General features: G+C 36.2%; 1 protein-coding gene across 2 annotated transcripts in view; it reads left to right on the top strand.

Annotated features, from left to right (window-relative positions):
- LOC140165634 (uncharacterized) overlaps positions 1-19387 on the top strand; it is a 137985-nt gene that overhangs the window by 31060 nt on the left and 87538 nt on the right. Inside the window, exons 21-23 of one of the 2 annotated variants that reach the window (XM_072188925.1) lie at positions 342-616; positions 1480-1546; positions 3735-4509. The exons of the other annotated variant lie outside the window; for it this stretch is intronic. Of the exons in view, the coding sequence (XP_072045026.1) occupies positions 342-616; positions 1480-1546; positions 3735-4227 (835 nt within the window). The 3' untranslated portion in view covers positions 4228-4509. Of the gene's footprint in view, positions 1-341; positions 617-1479; positions 1547-3734; positions 4510-19387 lie in introns of those variants that run through there. 2 annotated transcript variants of the gene reach the window in all.

The raw sequence follows: 19387 nt of genomic DNA, 5'->3' as shown, positions 1-19387 counted from the left end.
CCAAATGGCTTCAAAATTCTTTGTTTTTTCAAAATAAGTGACAAAATCAGTGATAAATGAAAGTTGCTGTTAAAATTGAACAAGTCAGGGTTATTGGGTGACAGATCAAATGAAAAAATATGGGGTCTTCGGGTGACAGAACATGTGTTCGTAAAAAAATATGGGGTCTTTGGGTGACAGCGACTCTGAAAAAGGGGTCTTAACCACAATTTAGCGTATTGCAAGGAGTTTGGATGATCCATTTGTTTTAAAAATGTTCATGGGGAACCAAACAAAGTATCACTTCGGTCAGTACTACGTGTTAATCTAGTAGTATAAGTATCTCCTCTCTTTTTTTTCAGGCAACTCCGGCAATGCAAGGACTACCATACATTCCGTAATTTTTGCGTAGCAGTGTTCATGTTGTATCTAGTTTTTGCATCTGGAATTGACGCCACAACTTATTCCACTAGTTGTATATCAGTGGCTGCTCTGTTGCATTATTTTACGCTGGTATCGCTACTTTGGCTTGCTGTTGAGATTCGATTTGCTGGCGAAGATATCAAAGCTCAGAATGGGACAATATCTGCGCTTGACCAGCCGAAGATGCTAATGAAAGTGTATACACTATCATGGGGTAGGCAACTTAATGATGCTCATATACATGTGTATTTCGGTTTACTGATCTTGTCTTCATGTCCTTTCTTTTTTGTTCATTTTAATTTCTGTCCTACCCTTTCGTTTCTTCAGGTTTGTTAGTCTAGTTCCGGGGGGCACTTCAATTTGAAATGGATATAGGTGTAGGGCTGGCACTTTCGCACTAAGGGGCATTCGGTGAGAGCAAAATGTAAAAAATATGGGGTCATTGGGTGAGAGCATGATTTTTGGCATTCGGTGAGAGCAAAATGTAAAAACTATGGGGTCATTGGGTGAGAACATAACCTTTTTTTAAATGGAATCTTTGGGTGAGAACCAAAACAGCGCCTCAGAAACCACGAAAATCGAATTTCTAGTTCTAAATGGCTTCAAATTTCTTTGTTTTTTCAAAATAAGTAACAAAATCAGTGGTAAATGAAAGTTGCTGTTCAAATTGAACTTGTAAGGGTCTTTGGGTGACAGATCAAATGGAAAAATAGGGGGTCTTCGGGTAACAGAGCATGTGTTCGTAAAAGAATATGGGGTCTTTGGGTGACAGCGATGCTGAAAAGGGGGTCTTAACAGCCCTACATATGCGTCACCTCCAAAGTTGGAGTGCCCCCGGGGTCTAGTTACCTTAAGTAAGCGTAAACTATACAGATAAACGCTTGAATATTTAACACACACACAATGTTGTCGTGGTTATCCCTTTACACTCACCCTAGACGCATACAACCCCTCCACACCCCCCCCCCCACACACACACACACATCCCACCCTCTCAGAATCCCATACTGACCCATTCACTCGTAATTGAATTGGATTCCCAACCAACACGACTATGTGTTTGTCTCCTTCAATTAGGACTTCCACTAGCTGTAGTAGCAATAACCATGGCAATCAGCTTTGATGACTACCAGAATACCAAATAGTAAGTTATTTACCATCTACTTTTGTATAGATACATGTATACTATATGCGTAATGACCTTAGTTTAATGTGCGCCTAATGCATTACTTGTTTGCCATTCGCATATTTGATAATGAACAGAATGGACAAAAACGTGAACAGACGTCCATATGACCAATAAAAAATAGTTCATGAAGTATGTAAAACAAAATTGCTATGCTGCTAGTTTGGGTCATACAGGTTGTAACAAAAAAGAAAATTATATAATTTGGAAAATAGTATTAGTCACTTATTGATTGTCAAGGGTTTCATAAGCTACTACATAAGCTTTGTTTCAATAAAATCGGTGGTCGACAAGCAAAGATATGACCAATTGTGTGAAGTAGTCCTATAACAGCTTGGGCCACTTTCGTGTCGTTATGTAGCAACAGTGACTGAATTGAGTTGAATCATGAACCATCTGATCTGTGCTCTTACGATGGGTAATTTTAAACAGTTGGGCATTTTGAAGTGGTATATATTTTACTTTATGATAATGAAATAAATATCAGTATTACTTATTTACTAATGTCAATAAGTGAAAGAAAAACATGACAAACCCTTGCCTCTTCTTCTGAAATCTTTGACGGTACTGCATATCAATTTTACACCATGAACCCTTTTATTGTTTTTCTGAAAAGCAAAAATGTAATTGCTAATTTTAAAGCCGATTTCACGCAATGCAAGCTTGATATACGCAAAAATGAAAAAAAAAACTCGTTTTCTGGACGATTTAGTTAATTGAACTTAGAATTTGAGCCCGAGCTAACAAAGAAGCCAAGTAAAGTGTTTCTGTTAGCCAAGATATTACTGGTTCCACGGCATATCACACTGATGCCATTATCTCTTTTATTTTTTTTACGAAAAGTTGCAATTTAAATGTTTTATTGTTACAGTCAGTACTGTTTTCAAAGCGCATTCGTCACACAAGTCACGTAAAACAGGCACAAAGCAAGTACTTGTATAATAATATGATTGAATAAATACGGATAATAGTAAAGTCGGACCGCAAAAATGCAAGAAATGTCACTTTTGGGTACGATCATCTTCATAATTGTATACTGTAATTGATTTTTGTTTAACCTTAACGTTTAGGTGGTTGCTTTACAAATATAAAAATTAAATATCAAAATCTTTTGAATTGTCAGTCCTGAACACTACTTGTTTATTTCGGTTACCTGGAACAACCGTTCTTCGTCAGCCGATGTTGTGAGGTCTGATGTTTTTCTTGGAAATGGCCTGAGAATAATCTGATCAGATAACGCTACATTAGATGCCGTCCCTGAAGTCGGAACATTCCTGCCTTTGGTCTCGCTGTTCATGCTGTTTGTGATTAGGTTGTACTACACAGGATCTAGTTCCAACACGGTTGTTTGATGTGATCATTTATTAGTTTTTCAAACAAAACATCATGTACAACCCAATTTTTAGGCTTAAACAGCTTATAGCGGTATCATACTCATGTGTACAGATGCTTTTGAGTCATTTTCAATTTGTTAAAGCTTTTTCGGATATAACATGTATCTATTTATGACAAGATTGGTGGCGCTATTTAGATACTGGAAATTACTCTTTCAGGCTTTTAATAAAAATAATTCCTTTTATTTTTTGTATGAAATATGTTTATAAAATTTCTTTGTTGCTTGTTTCACATATTTCACCTGTTTAAATGGCAGTATTGATTACCCACCCCTTGCAAATTAAGAAATATGATTTATGATAAATAGCGCCATCTATAGTTTGCATTTTCTTAATAATGAAGCCAATTCGATATACATCAAACAACCGTGCCAATCCCGTGTCTCGGTTCGATGGAGGTCATTGATTCTTGATCTGGATAGCTTCCAGGACTTCCAGCGGCTTTAGACTGGTGCACCGCAAGTCTCTTTTCAAGCTTCCTGCTTGACTCTCCGATTCATGTGGCGTACCAATCTGATAATGCTATTTTGTAGAACGTCCCTGATCAGGTTAGTCTCTAGCCGTATTCAATAGACACATCAGAGCTATCTACATCGGCTGACGTTCCTTGGTCAAAAACGCGCCTGGTATTAAAGCGAAATAAACAAGTAATTATAATGTTGAATGAAGTCTAATATAAAATAATTCTCATTTAATTACCACTGTGTATGAATCTGCAAATTCGAATATCTTGTGTTGTTATTGTTCCATAGCTGTTCCATTGTTGTTGGTCCTGCATTGTTTTATGGTGTAGTGATACCGATGGCGATGATTGTTTTTCACAATCTTGTGACATTTGTTTCTGCTGTCCATGTTTTGAAATCTCGACCATTTGCCTTTACCAGCGATGACGACACCGCCGAAGTTGGCATTTTCAAACAAGTTCAAAGAGTTTCGCAACGATTGTACTCCGCCCTAGCTGTCAGTGTCATCTTCACCATATTGATTTGTTTGGAATTTCTTCACCTTGCCGAACCTCAAATTACTGCAATCAAGATCGTGTTTGCCATTACCTTGGTGATCACAGGCCTAGTTATATTTGGGATGTTCTGCATCTATATGGAAGAAGTACGCAATGTTATTGTACCCGGTCGTTGCCGTAGACGATCTCCAGAGATGGGAACACCACTTTCCTTTCAAAATATGATATATGAACCGGCAAGTGATCAAGAAGGTTCGGTTAAATTGGTCGATGATGGCAACTAATACATACTTTGTTTTAGTAGCTTGAATCACCATGATCTACTACATCATAGTTCTTATCCTTAGGCAATTAATTTACCATGATTTTTCAAGATTAAGCAGGTGGGCATAATTAACTTTCCACTACGAGTATTTACTCTTAAGTATGACTTTTAAGGCATCCCTTGCATAACATTAAATGAATGCAAGTCTGATCGCTAATTACTAGAATTACACCCTAACGTCTTTAAGTTCTTGTGTATAATGCGTTATAAGTATTGACGATTTTAAGAGATGTCAGCTTTTATTGTTAAGAAGATTCTCAAGGTAAAGAGCCCAAAAATTCTCAAGCGAGAACCCCGAATAGACCAAGGTTATTATTATATATTAAAAACGTATATAGCTGTATATATCATATAAGCTGGTGGGGACAAACATCAGTGCCGCCGATAAAGGGTTAAAGGGCTGCGTTGCCCCTAGGGGGCCCGTAAGAAATAAAGAAAGCATACCTTAATGGCCAATAAAAGTAAAGAAAAGATACCTCAGGGGCCCGTAAAAAGGGGACCCGTGCGGGGCTCAGGCAGGACCAAAACTCTCATAACACGTGATCTGAATGCCATGTGAGGGAGCTGATATCTGCATACAGAAGAATGGTGGCCATACCCTGGTGGACATGTGGAAGACTACTGCAAGTGTTTTAACATGTGATTTTCATGTTGATTTCAATTGACTTCGCCCCCCCCCCCCCGTGGGGGGGGGGCACTCGAATATGAAAGTGACTTACCTGTGCCCACCAGCGTACGAAACTAGGGGTCTATCAGTGTAGAAATTTTCAGAAAAAAGGTGGGCATTCGGTGTTGGTAATGTCAAAAATGGGGTGATCTTGTATGGGAGCGCCCAAAATTTAACATCATTAACAACCAAAAATAGCTTTTTACCCAATTTTACAGTACAAAATAGACAAAGCTCATTTATTTTCATTTTTTTACGCGCGCCGAAATTTCAATTTTGAGTACTAATTGTTCAAAAAAAGGGTCATTTAGTGTAGGCTACTAAAAAAACGGGGTCATTGGGTGTAGGATTTGCCAAAAATAACGGCGTCATTTCATGGGCACAATATATGGGAGTGCCCCCCCGTTCACGCAAGTACATTTTTACTCGGCTCGCAAAAACATTATGGTGAATTGACTACGTAATAATCACACACTCAAGGGTATAAGCAAACTGCACGTATCCACTCCTTTCGCAAGCCGTATCTTGCTAATAAAGGGTTCACAAAAAATAACTCCCCTAAAATTACAAGACATTTCTTTGCATAACTTGACATAGATTTCGTTGTTTTGGAAAATCTAAAAACCTGTGAATAAAGGAATCATTTTCCTACCCTTTCAAAGTTCTTTTATTAAAAAATCTGTTTGTTTTGGCCAAAAATAATCACATTTTCCAAAAATGATGCTTTCAGAAAAAGTTGCACTTTTCCACATCCTATAGATTTAATGTACAAAAACATTCTCGATATCAATGTTTTGATTTATTTAATGGTGTTTTTGTTTTCTTTAATTTTGATGTATAAGATTATCCAGCCACCCATGCAATCATCGTGCAGTATAAAACAATGACTAATTAACATGTACGGGGTTTTTCTAGAAAAGTTTATTGACCCGATGTTTCAAAAATGGTAAAATCAATTTAGGAGTTACAAAACATTTCTTTGCATAACTTAACATTCATTTTGTTGATTTGAAAAATTTAAAGACCTGTGAATAGAGGCATCTTTTGCTACCCTACCAAAGTTATCCCTTCTCAAAATCTTTTTTGTTTTGGTCAAAAATAATCACATTGTCCCAAAATAATGCTTTAAAAAAGTTGCGCTTTTCAACATCCCATACATGTATTGTACAAAACTTTCTCGGTATCAATGTTACGATTGATTTAATTGGTGTTTTGTTCCTTCACTTTTTGTCTTTGAACTCTTAGTCACCCATGCAACCATCACGTAGTGCAAAATAATGATTTGTTGAAGCTAATTTTGACATAAATGAGGATGTTGAAAAGTGCAACTTTTTCTGAAAGCATCATTGTTAGAAAACGTGATTATTTTTTTCTTTTTTATAAAGATTTTCAGACGAAAGAACGTTGGGAGGGTAGAAAAACAATTCCTTTATTCACAGGTTTTTAAATTTTTCAAATCCACGAAATGTATGTCAAGTTATGCAAAAAATGTTTTGTAATTTTAGGGGGGAGTTATTTTTTGTGAACCCTTTATATTTAGGCCAAAATATCACAATTAATATTGATTTAAAATATGTTATCTTAATATTTCATGTAAAAAAATTTTTTTTTAAAAACCGACTCACCTATCCATGTCATTTAAACCAATCATATTGACTGTTTTGCAGTGAATCAAGACCCAATAATGCCATTGCTGCCATTCATACTATAGTTCATTCATAAAGATATCAAACTCAATCGATAGTATCGACCATAAGGTATATTCGAGCCAAATTTCGACACCATCCGGATATTTTCCCTTCGTGTACCTTGCAATATATACTGCGCCAAGAAAGTATCCTTACACTTGGAAATATAAATATGGTTCAAAACTGAACCATATTGGGGTAATCTTTTTGTTTGTAATAGATGCACTATCCCAGTGGGCACACCCGACGTTGAAATCACGTTGAAATCAGGTTGAAATTTCGACGTTGTATCAACGTGGAAGTTTCAACCGGATTTCAACCTCCTTAAGGGTAGACGAGGTATTGTTGGTCGAAGCAACCTAAAAATCGATTGGCATTATCTAGATCAATATATTATTAAAAATTAACACGTTGATGTTTTGCAAAAGTTCATTCTACAAATCGTATACTTTGCATTGAATTTATTGTTGTTAATAAGTTATGTTCGTTTTACAAAAGTGTTGTTGTTTCAGCCCTCTTTACAACGTAACTCAAGAACCGCAGCACCTATCAAAGTATATATGTGATATTTTAATTCTTCTACACGCTCGCTATGAATTGAGCAATGCAGTTTTTGCCAAAGCTCACTACCATTCGTAAGATGCTGTGAACTACCAAATCACAACAGTTTAAAATAATTAATAACCTTAATTTTTGCATTGAAAGGTGGTTGAAATCAGGTTGAAATTTCAACGTTGTATCGACGTTGAAATATCAACCTGATTTCAACCAATCTCTAGATTGAAATCGGGTTGAAATCAGGTTAGGTTAGATTTCGACGTTGTATCAACGTTGATACAATATCGAAATCCTAACCTGTGCCCACTGGGTATCTAATCCTGCACATTATGACACCACATTGAATCCAATGTAAAGTAAAGTAAAGTTACAAGCAATTGAATAGACGAAGGTTTTAAAAGTGGCAAATTAGCCTATACAAGGCGCAAAAAGATTCTAACAAGCGCAACAAAGAGACTACACAGTTTCTTCAATAAAGCCTTATTTAAAGCAGTATTTATTTCAGTTTTACTTCTCTGTACTTTTCATAACTTGCATTTTATTTGTCAGCTCTTTTGTTTCAGTTTTCTTTTGTTCCTTTTGTTTTAAATTAAAGGTACACACAAATTAGCCATTTACCACTCTCAAACCAGATGTCTATAGTCCATGGAGTTTTGAATAGCCCAGTGTGTCACTTTTAAAACTGGACCTTCGTCTAATCAAATGCTTGTAACTTTGCTTCTTGAGTCACACTGGATTGGGGTGTCAAAATGTGCCGGATTAGATAGTGCATGTATTGAAAAAAACAAAGTTACCCCAATATGGTTCAGTTTTGAAATTGTGATTATTTTTCCAAGTGTAAGGATAATTTCTTGGATCAGTATATATAGCTGTAATGGCCATATTTGGCAAACAGGCCAATGGTGATCATTGCACAAATTTACAGCTATCTTCTATTTAGATGTTTACTGAGGTATGTAGAGTGTGGCCTTCAACACGTAAAATTGGGAAGGCTATTTAGCATTATAAAGGGTTAGTTCCCTATGCACCTTGGAGCAAGGAAACTGGTTATTTGCATACACTATTAAATCTTTTCTATCGCACTGTGTATAAATATATGTCACGTCCAATTGTATTGGCTGTGGACGGCGAGATATAAATTGTATGATGATGTCACAGCTCATTAGAGTTTGTCACTCGGTCTTGCTGTAATGAATAACCACTGAATCCTTATCAATGGTCACACACCAGTGATTTTACAGTTGTGGAAGGAGAAGATGTTGATTCAACTAACAACTAAAATATTTTGACCAAATACCTTATATCTGTTAATCTAGTGGCATTTTTCGAACTGTATACTTTATTTTGATACACTGTGTACATTTTAAGTCGTACATGAACCCCATATGTTAAATATTATGGGCCCTACAGGCCCCAAATGTTAAAAGCAAAGGGCCTGACCTTTATCGACAGATACAGTGACAGCGCTCTTGATTTTATACTGATAAAGTATATATTACTTTACCGTGTGTACGTACGCAGCATCGATTCAAATATTATGGGCCATCTTTAATTTTTTTTAAATCCTTTAAAAAGGAATGGCCCAGCAAACACAAAAACGTTTTAAAAACGTTTTAAACAAGTTATATTTTGGGTTTTGGTTTAGGTACAAACGTTTTAATAACATTAAATTTTGGATTATATAAAGGTCATAATAACGTTTTGAAACGTTTTGTATGAAAACACACTACAACAATATCTTTAAAATGTTTTCAAAATGTTATTATAAACTATTTTTTGAAAACATTCTTTGCCAAATATTTTGACAGCACTTAAATAACATTATCTGAAAATATTTGCAGTAGGTTATCAAAAATGTTTTTAATGTTATGAAAACATTTTATATAACCCGACATCTAAACCTTTTCCGACAACCTTTTATGACCTTTTGCGAATGATGTCGAAAACGTTTTGTGTGTGTGCTGGGGTACCGAGTGTGAGCTTTGATGTGATGTGCTGAAACGTAACGTTTTGATACAATTTTCTTTTTTAAAACAGTAATGTAACACTAGCATAGTAAGCAAAGAAAGATTATGAAATGTAAAGCATATTTATTGCAGTGAGAGGTATAAAATCGTACTGCATGGGATGTAAGAGGATTGGTTTGAAATAAAAGGGAATATTAAGATCAAGTTACCATTTCGGTTACCATTGTTACGAAATCATATTGCGGGGTTGTTGAATTTTATTCAGAATATAGAAGGCCCTCCGGATCATATTTTATTTTGAAACAAAATCAATTTGAATGTTTATCGAAAACCCAGTTTCTTCCAAATGCAACATCGGATGGATATTATATTGAGTTTTGATGTATCAGACTCATCCATAATTTATCAGGGCTGGATGTTAACATTGTGAGGACCCAATACACACATATTGTACATGGAAAACACTGTGACAATACTTAGTGTATTGTCACGGTGAAGACCATGCTTGGAAGAGTATGCTGTATGCTAGCATACGTATGGTCACGGTGTATCCCGTTGTCAAAATACCACGTACTTTAATACAGTAATAGCGCCCTCTGTTGGTCATAATTCACTTTAAAACGTATTTTCAAGGTAGTGAAGAAATATTTTAGGTAATATAACACTATAGAATATAAAAACTAGTATTTTTAGAAGTTACATTTCAAGGTCGTTACATTAAGGTTACTCAAGGTTTTAACATTAAGGTTAATTTTTCTTTAAATTAGAGACAGCCCGTCACCCTTAAGGTTACTCATTGTTGTTTGTTGATGCTGGGGCCCAGTATCAACAAAAACATCAAGGCCGCAGGGCCGGCAGGCCCGAGGCCGGAGACTCCCATACGACGACTAAACACTCCAAGTGGGACCCCAATATAAGGGCCCCGCAGGGCAAGAAAGCAAGAGTAACCTTAAGGATGACGAACTGATAACGAAAATTCTGTTATATTTACGGACAGCTCGTCACCCATTTCATAGGCCTACTTTTACATATTTTTTTTTTTTTTTTCTTATCATTTCTCTCATTCTTCAGGCCCTGCCCTCTATCGGGGGCTAATGTATAGTTTAAACTTGTTTGCTATTGTTTTTGGAGCAACATTGTTCTTAATAAGCCTGCGGCGCAACCTTGAACAATATTGTCTTAGCAATATTGTCTTTTGAGATAACGCCCCGTAGCCACCTAAAGCCAGCCCCATACCTCATTTTGATTTTTAACATACCAATATTCTGCTTTTTATATTCTATGGGGTCGCATATTACCTCCAATATTTCTTCACTACGTTGAAAATACGTAATTATGACCAACAGAGGGCGTTATTACTATACTAAAGTACGTGGTATTTTTACAACTGTATACACCGTGACCATATAGTATACTCTTCCAAGCACGGTCTTCACCGTGACAATACACTACGTATTGTCACAGTGTTTTCCCTGTACATACGTGAGGATCAGGTGATTTTGAGGCACTAGCCAGTCGGGCTTGTTACTCTAAAAAGCAACAAGCCCGACAGAAATGTACAACCCCGACTTTGTTCTGGAAATAATTTCCATATTCTGAATACCGCCCTCAAAGCCGTCATTCTCAAAAATATTCATTTATCAACTTGCATACATGTTAAAATGGTTTTATGTAATTGGGTGTTATTTTCCAATTGTTTTTTTGGCATCCCCTTGACACCTCGCATTATAAAACACGATGGATTCTATTTTTTTTTTTTTCGAAGGATACATATAATGGAACCAAAACTTTAAAATGGTCCCATTGAACCTCAAATTGTTCCTCTTATTACTAGAAATTTAAAAAAGTCAAATGTCATATTGTTATACGGTGCTTAGTTCAGGGGTTATAATAGGTCAATTAAAAAAACAGAACCTGTTCGCAAATTGCTCATTTAATAGCAATCTCAAAGAGATACCAAATTTACAAGTTTGGTGCAATTTTTATTGCCTTGTCCCCCTTCGCAACTAATACAGCCAAATCCAGTATTTTGTTTATAAATAATAAATTTTGGATTTATAAAGCGCCTTTCTCCAGATCTTAGAGGACTCAAAGCGCTGTAATTTCGCTGCAATGGTGAATCATCACAATCAGATCGCATCAACTAGTTTGCTGCCGAACGGCGCACACCTATCCGCATTTAGATTGTAACATCCACCAATTATCTGTGCAGCTCCCCAAATTCCATTGGGTGAAGGAAGTTTTTGATAACCAAACAACTACTCACCGATTTTTGCAATACAGGAGGAAACCGGAGATCCCGGAGAAAACCTGCGAGAGCGAGCATGGAATAGGGATAAACCAAGTGCACATGAGTCCTTGGGTCGCGCCGGGGCTTGAACCTGGGACCTCAGTGGTGCAAGGCGAGGCAACTACCGCTGCGCCAACCCGCTCCCCTTTTTACTCTATAACTTTGGTTTAATTAACATGGTTACTACAAATTTTTAAATAAAATCTGGAAACGTATTTGTACTTTTGACATAAAGAGAATATATTAAAATTTATCTTCTTCGTGTCATCAAATGACCACAGAACAGTTCTTTTAAAATGAAACTAGTACTGTAGTAATGTTTTTGATCGAATGTTTCATTGATTACTTGTAAAACTATACTTTCGAATTAAATTGAACATTGAATCAATACCACACTGTTTATTGCCCAAACAGAACCTTTTTAAAGGTAACTGAAAATGAATCTTTAAAATTTTTGAATTGTATTCTTTCGATTCAAAAGAATAACATTCCATTATTGTCACAACAGCACGCTTCCTCTATAATAAGGGAATTTGTGTTAAATCCCAACTTTTAGTGCAATACAATTTCATGTTAGACGTTTTACTTTATCTTAATTAATTAAAGCCTTTCCGATTTCCGTCAAAATTTAATTTTAATTAGAGAGGGCGGCCTATCTGCCGTGTCATAGCATGACATCAGTCAATATGAGACATTAAATATTAAATGCGAGGATCCAGAGGATACATGCCTGAGAAAATATATAATAATTAAAGAAATGGAGCGACAAACTGGCATTATAATAAAGGAGAAAAAATCAGAACCGTTCGGATTCGAACCATAGCATATTTTGGTTTCTTATACAAACGCACGGCGCATGCGCGAGCTGGGAAGTTCAAGCTTGCTTGAAGTGCTGGTCTTGAAACGTAAACAAAGCCGAATGCCAAAACGACTCCATGCAGAAAATCACTTCTTTTTTATAAAACTACGCAAAATTACAACAATCACTTCAGGGAATATAACACGAAAGTCATATCAAGCACATATGTCAAAAAGAAGCTGAAAATTCATCAGATAAGCGAGAAAGGATCGAAATTTCCTCACATTTTCGGTCAAAAATTTATCCTCATAATGGGAGGCGGAAAAACGGAAAAAAGATATTTAATTTATATCCACAAATTGACACCTGAGTCGGGGGTGAAAACGGCGGGTGTGTGTGTACACCCCTACATGCGTACATGTTTACGTTTGCAAAACCAACTTTTAGAAAGCTTGTACTTCAATTCCCGGTTCGCGCATGCGCCGTGCGTTTGTTACTAGTTAAATTGATATATTCAATCAGGTGATTTGCGTCAAACAGCAACACGTTATTCTTCCGACTAAACAGAAGGTAAGTATATTTCATTTATCATATTTCAGAGAATAATTCATTGATAGAAGAATAGGTAAGATATATTGTATGCAGAGTCGAGTGCATAACGATCGTGTTCAATTCTTTCCACAGGTAATATTCTCAAAATTGTTCCTACTTTTTTCTATCCCGCGATTGTCACACTAAGCATCCGGGCATTGCCATTGTAAAGGCCTAGCTCACGACCAATCACACACAACATTAAGTAACGCGCAATTTGTCTGAAAGATCACTGTCCGTAACAGTAGTTTAAAAATTTTAAACTAGCAATTAATTGCTGTTGCAGTGTCAGGGTCTATCGTTCAGCTCTGTAATTTTGAAAAGAAATTACAAAACAATAATATTGTGTTTAGTTCTGTTGCATCTGGGTATAATAAGTTCGTTATTAGCCTTAGTTTGGAGTGGGATACGAATAGTCTAGTCTTGGAACTCGTACACAGAATTAGTTGACTAGAGATAATCCATATAATTATGCCACCTAACATCACCTAAAACAATAACCGTTCCACCAGAACAATATTAAACGTAGCGAATTTAAAATAAGTATTTTCAAGCTGTAATGGCAAAAAGAGTTAATATGGCGTTATAGATTTTGGTTTAGGAGACTGTAGTAACCTATCTATCCCTCAGACATGAAACGATTATGAGTAGAGTGTGACATTCACTACTATAATAATTCATGTCGCCATACATATCCCTTTAACAAATCATTTTTATTGCTTTAGTTCTTAACGGAACTCTATCTGTTCCAGAAATGATCCATTTACCAGTTTGTCATACAGCCCAGGTGGAGTCACATTGGATGACCTTATCCAGTCCAGGGTTCTAGATAATTAAATAAATTTCGGTATTTTTCTAAATTTTATATATTCGCTGTCGAAGTGACGTAATAATCGGATTAATTACCATAGCAATGGATGAATACAATTTTTGAATAGATCGCCCTACGCTACGAGCAGATTGCACTGATCACATGTGTATGTCTGCAAACATAGATGCGAACCCCGTGAACTTTGTCGTGCAGGGCGATATATTCAAAATTGTATTCACCTATTGCTATGGTAGTTAATCCGATTAATTACGTCAGAGTTCGACAGCGAATAGATATATAGTGACCTTTGACAAAACGTGATGACAAGAGTCATGCTAAAAGCATATTTCAAGTATGGTTGAATGAATTTTATCAGCTAAACGTTGGTATTAATGATATGTAAAAAATGTATTTTATTAAGGGGTTTGTAACGTATTGAACATGATGAAGGACATTACGGACATATGCCGATACATGGAAGCCAAACCTGGGGGTACATACCCCAGGGCTTATTTTAACGCGCAAATCACGAGTATTTACGCCTTCACGCACTTTGCAGACTCCTTCAAATCCAAAATCCAAAGTCCAACGCGTACAAAATCTTGAAAACGTACGCGTTCAAGTATTGCAAGATTTGAATATAGACACACCCGATATTGTGCATTTATTCTTGGTTTTTGGTGGCTTCCTATTATTTTCTGCATTATACAAAATTAAACACGAATTCCTGAAAAAATTGGTGTCAGTTCCAATTTACAATGTAATTATTATTTGAATGTAATGTTAAAGAGAAGTTTTGTACTGTAGCACTGACAAGAACATTTAGTGGTAGTTCATATATCATTAAATAGGCCTAATTATACACTTACATAGGCCCACATGTTTTGGCACAACGTCAGCCTTCTATTCTATTTCTACAGCTTCTGAATAAGTGCATCAACTACTTAAGGGGTGTTTTGGAATGTCAGGTGAGCCAGGGGTCAAAAACAAAATTGTTACCTTTTTGACCTCAGCACATGTGTATGTATGATGTGCCATACAAAAATTAACAAAACAATACCTTAAAGTATCATTTTTTAATGTTTTTTTGCCATAAACAGTATCTTTTACAGCTGCAACTATTTCTACCGGGGGCGTGTCTGTTGTCATGTCGTTAACAGACGGTCAGACCTTGAGTAATACATATTTTGGCTTTACATTACGCATTGCTTAAAGCAATTATAGTAGCCTTGGCCCGAGGCTTTGGGTCTATAAGTCACAGGAAAGCACACAATATAGGCCTATTCAACAATTGCTTTATATCCCCCCACGTTGTGTTGTCTCATATCCCTGGTCAAATCCAGCTTGCAATAAATATAGGTCTAAATGTGCTGATATTACCTCATGGTGGTTTCTTTAGTGTTTACATGTAAATGGCTAGCAATGCACCTGACGCCACTTTCCATACTGTTAGATTACATACATGTAGGACCGAAAATAGTGTACTCACAAGTTTTAGGAAACTGACCAAATCCTAGATCCAAACTCAATATCCTACAATTGGTCTTAGATTACATGCATGCAGCTGTGGCACCAAAATAGTGCCCTCGTAAGTTATACCTTTTATATCTTGTTTGGAAGATTTTGAACTTAATAATTTTGGTATATAGGCCTACATGAATTTATTTTTGATGATTCATTTACACTACTTCATAAAGTAGGCCTACTATTTTAACTGTAAAGTAGAGCCTATGTTAAATACAAAATAATAGGCCTATGATATCTTGATAATGATAATGTCGCACACCCATTATAACTTTAGTAATTTAGGCATAGGCCTATTATAATACAGTCTACATGAATTTTCACTGTTCTAACCATGTCAAAAGACTTGGTCAAGTCTAAAGCAATAGAGGGTATACAATACAATGTCACTCATGGCACAGTCAATCTCATCATATTCATTGAAATAAAATTTTGACAGTCGTATAAGGTACCACGGGCCAATCGCATGATAATACAGATACAAACAGGTGATAAGTATGAATGGTTTGGGAATAAAACTACACACCTGTGTAGTCACTAAAAACTCACAAAATAATTATACATGATGAAATACGGAATTTTACAGTCGTTTTAAACTAGCATCTCTGTCCTTCTCACTCACTGATTTAGATCGGGCGGTTTATACTTGAATAGATCTTCAAAGCGATACACGCTTTCCCATTGTTCCTTGGCATATATCACAATGACTGTATAGAAAACGACGGTCCCGCGCGGTGAGTCACTGTGTCAGTCGCAATGCTATAAGCAAATATTTCTAATCTTTTGTTTTTAGTATCACCACCAGATACTAAGTTTAGTCACATTAAGCGTACATCGAACCCTTGAAATGATGAAATTGAGATTGAATAACGTGTCATACTGACAGTTGGTGCCATTTACGAAGTATTGCGAGGAGCGTTTGCCAGCAAAATATGGAATATATCTAACAGAAGATATCAATCGGAAATATTATTATAACCACAGTGCACGGCTTGTGTTGTGCTTCTTACGTGTCCAATTTTGGGAGGAGAAGTTGAAAAGGTAAGGTTTAATTAATGAATTCATGCTCAAAATTTCCGTTACGCGAATTCTGTAGATATGACATATATCAGCAGAACTCGCCACTTAATTGAAAGATTTGAGCATGAAGTAGGTTATGAATGCACGCAAATTTGATTTTCCTCACTGTGACCATTACCAGAGAAGTCTTTTTCGTTTTAAAAGTGGGGAAATTCGTGAATTTTGATTGACAAAATAGCATATAGACATTCTCGTTTCTGACCCTGCAAAATCACATGACATTGTCTGTATACTGTAGACAAAATATATTAAGGCATATGTTGAGGTCCGAAGACCCAAATAAGTATCATAATTATTTCTAGGGAGTGTCCAACATATTCTAGCCAAATGACACGGAGATCGGCCCGAGGAAAGGTTATGAAATCTCGACTGAGTGAAAAAAGTGCGTGAGCCGATGTGGAACATTATATATACATGCCTATTTACATAATTTCCTATGACCTTACACAAGTGACCATGCTCAAATATAAAACTAGAGAGATTGGTCATTGATGTGCACCATCAATTTTGATCCTGTGGTCAATATTGCTAGGCAAAAATTCACAGCAAACATGGCAAATTTCTCTCGATTCTCGTCTATTTAAAACAAGATTGTCCCTCCCCTTAAAAGGGCATTTCGTGATCCACAGCATCATCCCCCCACTTTTCTCAAAAAAAGTTGAGATTTTTATATCACTGGAAACCTCTGGCTACATAATGTTTATAATATGCAAAAAAATTCTTGCAGATTAATTCGTTTAGCAAAGATATCGTGAAATTTGAATTTCGCTCTGGTATACCAGAACGAAATTACAATACATTGTCTATGGAGCAGTGTAATACACGAAATCATGCATAACGCAAAATCGCTATCAACGAAAATTTTGGGAATAAACTTTTTGCGTGAATATCTACTGGAAAATGTCGTAAAAAGAGGATGCTAGGATCACGAAGTAATTGAAACAATCTTTGCGCAATATTATGGGGTTTCTACTGTTTTTTTTCTTTGTTTTTTTTTCATTTATTTAGACGCAAGTAGATGTAAATTTCGACATTATTTCAGAAGTTGAATATCTACTGGAAAATGTCATAAAAAGAGGATGCGAAATGTCATAAAAAGAGGATGCGAAGTAATTGAAACAATCTTTGCGCAATATTATGGGTTTTCTACTGTTTTTTTTTTCATTTATTTAGACGCAAGTAGATGTAAATTTCGACATTATTTCAAAAGTTTGGTAAATATTTTCAATAATATTTTCTAAGTGTACGCACACATTTCCCATGCACTTTACGGGACAAATTCATGCGTTTAATGCTCAGAAAATACCAGAAATTGTCCAATATATTACTCTCAAAAAGTCAAAAACTGACGCAAAGAATTAAGAAGGTATCATGTGCATATACCATACGTTGCATAGCGTAGCGTAGTGTGACTCGGTGTTGTTTTACAGGTCAGTGTGGCTGATACACATAATGTATGATACAGGCAAGAATTTACGTCAGGTTCTGCGTCATGTTTGTAAGCTTTTTAGATTAGATAAGTAAGAATTATTGAAAATACGAAGGCTATATTTACTAAACTCTTGAAATATGTCAACATTTATATCTACTTACGTCTTCTTTGGGTCCAAACTGTCACTTTTTCTACCCCGTCTTTGGCTCGCGTATGGAAATCCAGGCAGCATCATGGATACGTGACGTCAGTGGGTCATTTGCATACATCACATGTGTATAGAAAACCGGGCCAATGAAAATAGGCGGCAATATTTATTACTGAATATTAATGAACATGGGCAGTTACTCAGTTGTTTACTGCATACCAAATATGGTTTAGACAAACATACTCTCACATACCGCATGATTGTTGGCATTCTGTGAGAGCAAAATGTACAAAATATGGGGCCATCGGGTGAGAGTTTTTGATCTCTCACCTGTTTTGATGGTAGGGTGATCATTGCTTGAGCATATGACCTTTTTTAAAATAGGATCTTTGGGTGAGAGTCAAAGGAAGCCTCGAAAATTGAATTTCTAGTTCTTAATGGTTTCAAATAGCTTTGCTTTTTCAAAAGGAGCAAATAAATCAGTGATAGCCAAATGCATAGTCAAATGCAAAAAAAGAGTCTTTGTTCTACATACACGTCACCTCCAAAGTGGGAGTACCCCCCCCCCTACACAGATGAGATCATGTACTCTAACAACACACACATTGTTTAAAAATGTCTTTCAAAAAAAAATTTAAAAAATACCCCTTGGGCAATGTTTTGGACCCCTTCAGAGCAAACTGAAATTGTCCAAGAAAATTTGAAAATTTCCCTTAGCAAAATGCTTAAAGAAAACCCTGCATGCCCCACACTTGTTTGTAAGATGATTTTTTTTCAGCCATTATTTGGCAGTCCAGGCCAAATCCCAAACAAACACCAACCCACCCTACCACCCACGCTTTTTAAGATGAATGGAGGTAACATGTCCGCGTTGACACTAATTTTACAGCGTGTCTTTAAGTGTATTAGCAAACCCCCAGCACCTACCTACGTATTTATAAATACACACCTGACACATGGGCTCGACATACCAAGACCAGCAAGCGTGACCAAATCCTCATGCCATTGACATGGATAGGCAATCTTTAGATAAATATCATCAAATTTAAGTATTAATTGAGTCTACAAGCTGTTATGGCAAGGCGGTGGTGGTCACGTGCGTATTTATAAATACATATTTATAAATATAGTCGAAGGATACTGCTCAACTACGTAAATACTAAGCCGAGATTTGCAGCAACGTTCCCTTGAGCAAGCTATGGCCATTGTAATATGGAACATTTTGGGTAAAGATTGTGGTTAAAATTACATAAACATGCATTTTTCAGTTTACAATTGTGACACGATCTGTTCCATAGGGGCCAAAGGAAGCATTTTTGAAAATTGAGTTACTATTATTATTACCTTATACAAACATTAAGCTATCATACTGAAAACACCAAAGGTCTAGCATACTTGGTTGCAAAGTTATGAAGTTTTGTGGTGTCTATTTTCCTTAAGTATTTTATTGTTTATCTTTGCCTTTATCTCAATTTCAAACTTGCCGCCTTTGGCCCCATGGACCAGATTGTGTCACAATTTAGAAAATAGTATTAGGCAAACATATCGCTTACTGATTGTATTG

This window comes from Amphiura filiformis, chromosome 12 (genome assembly GCF_039555335.1).
Source record: "Amphiura filiformis chromosome 12, Afil_fr2py, whole genome shotgun sequence".
Classification (NCBI taxonomy): domain Eukaryota; kingdom Metazoa; phylum Echinodermata; class Ophiuroidea; order Amphilepidida; family Amphiuridae; genus Amphiura; species Amphiura filiformis.
This window is presented reverse-complemented; position numbering and strand designations above follow the sequence as displayed.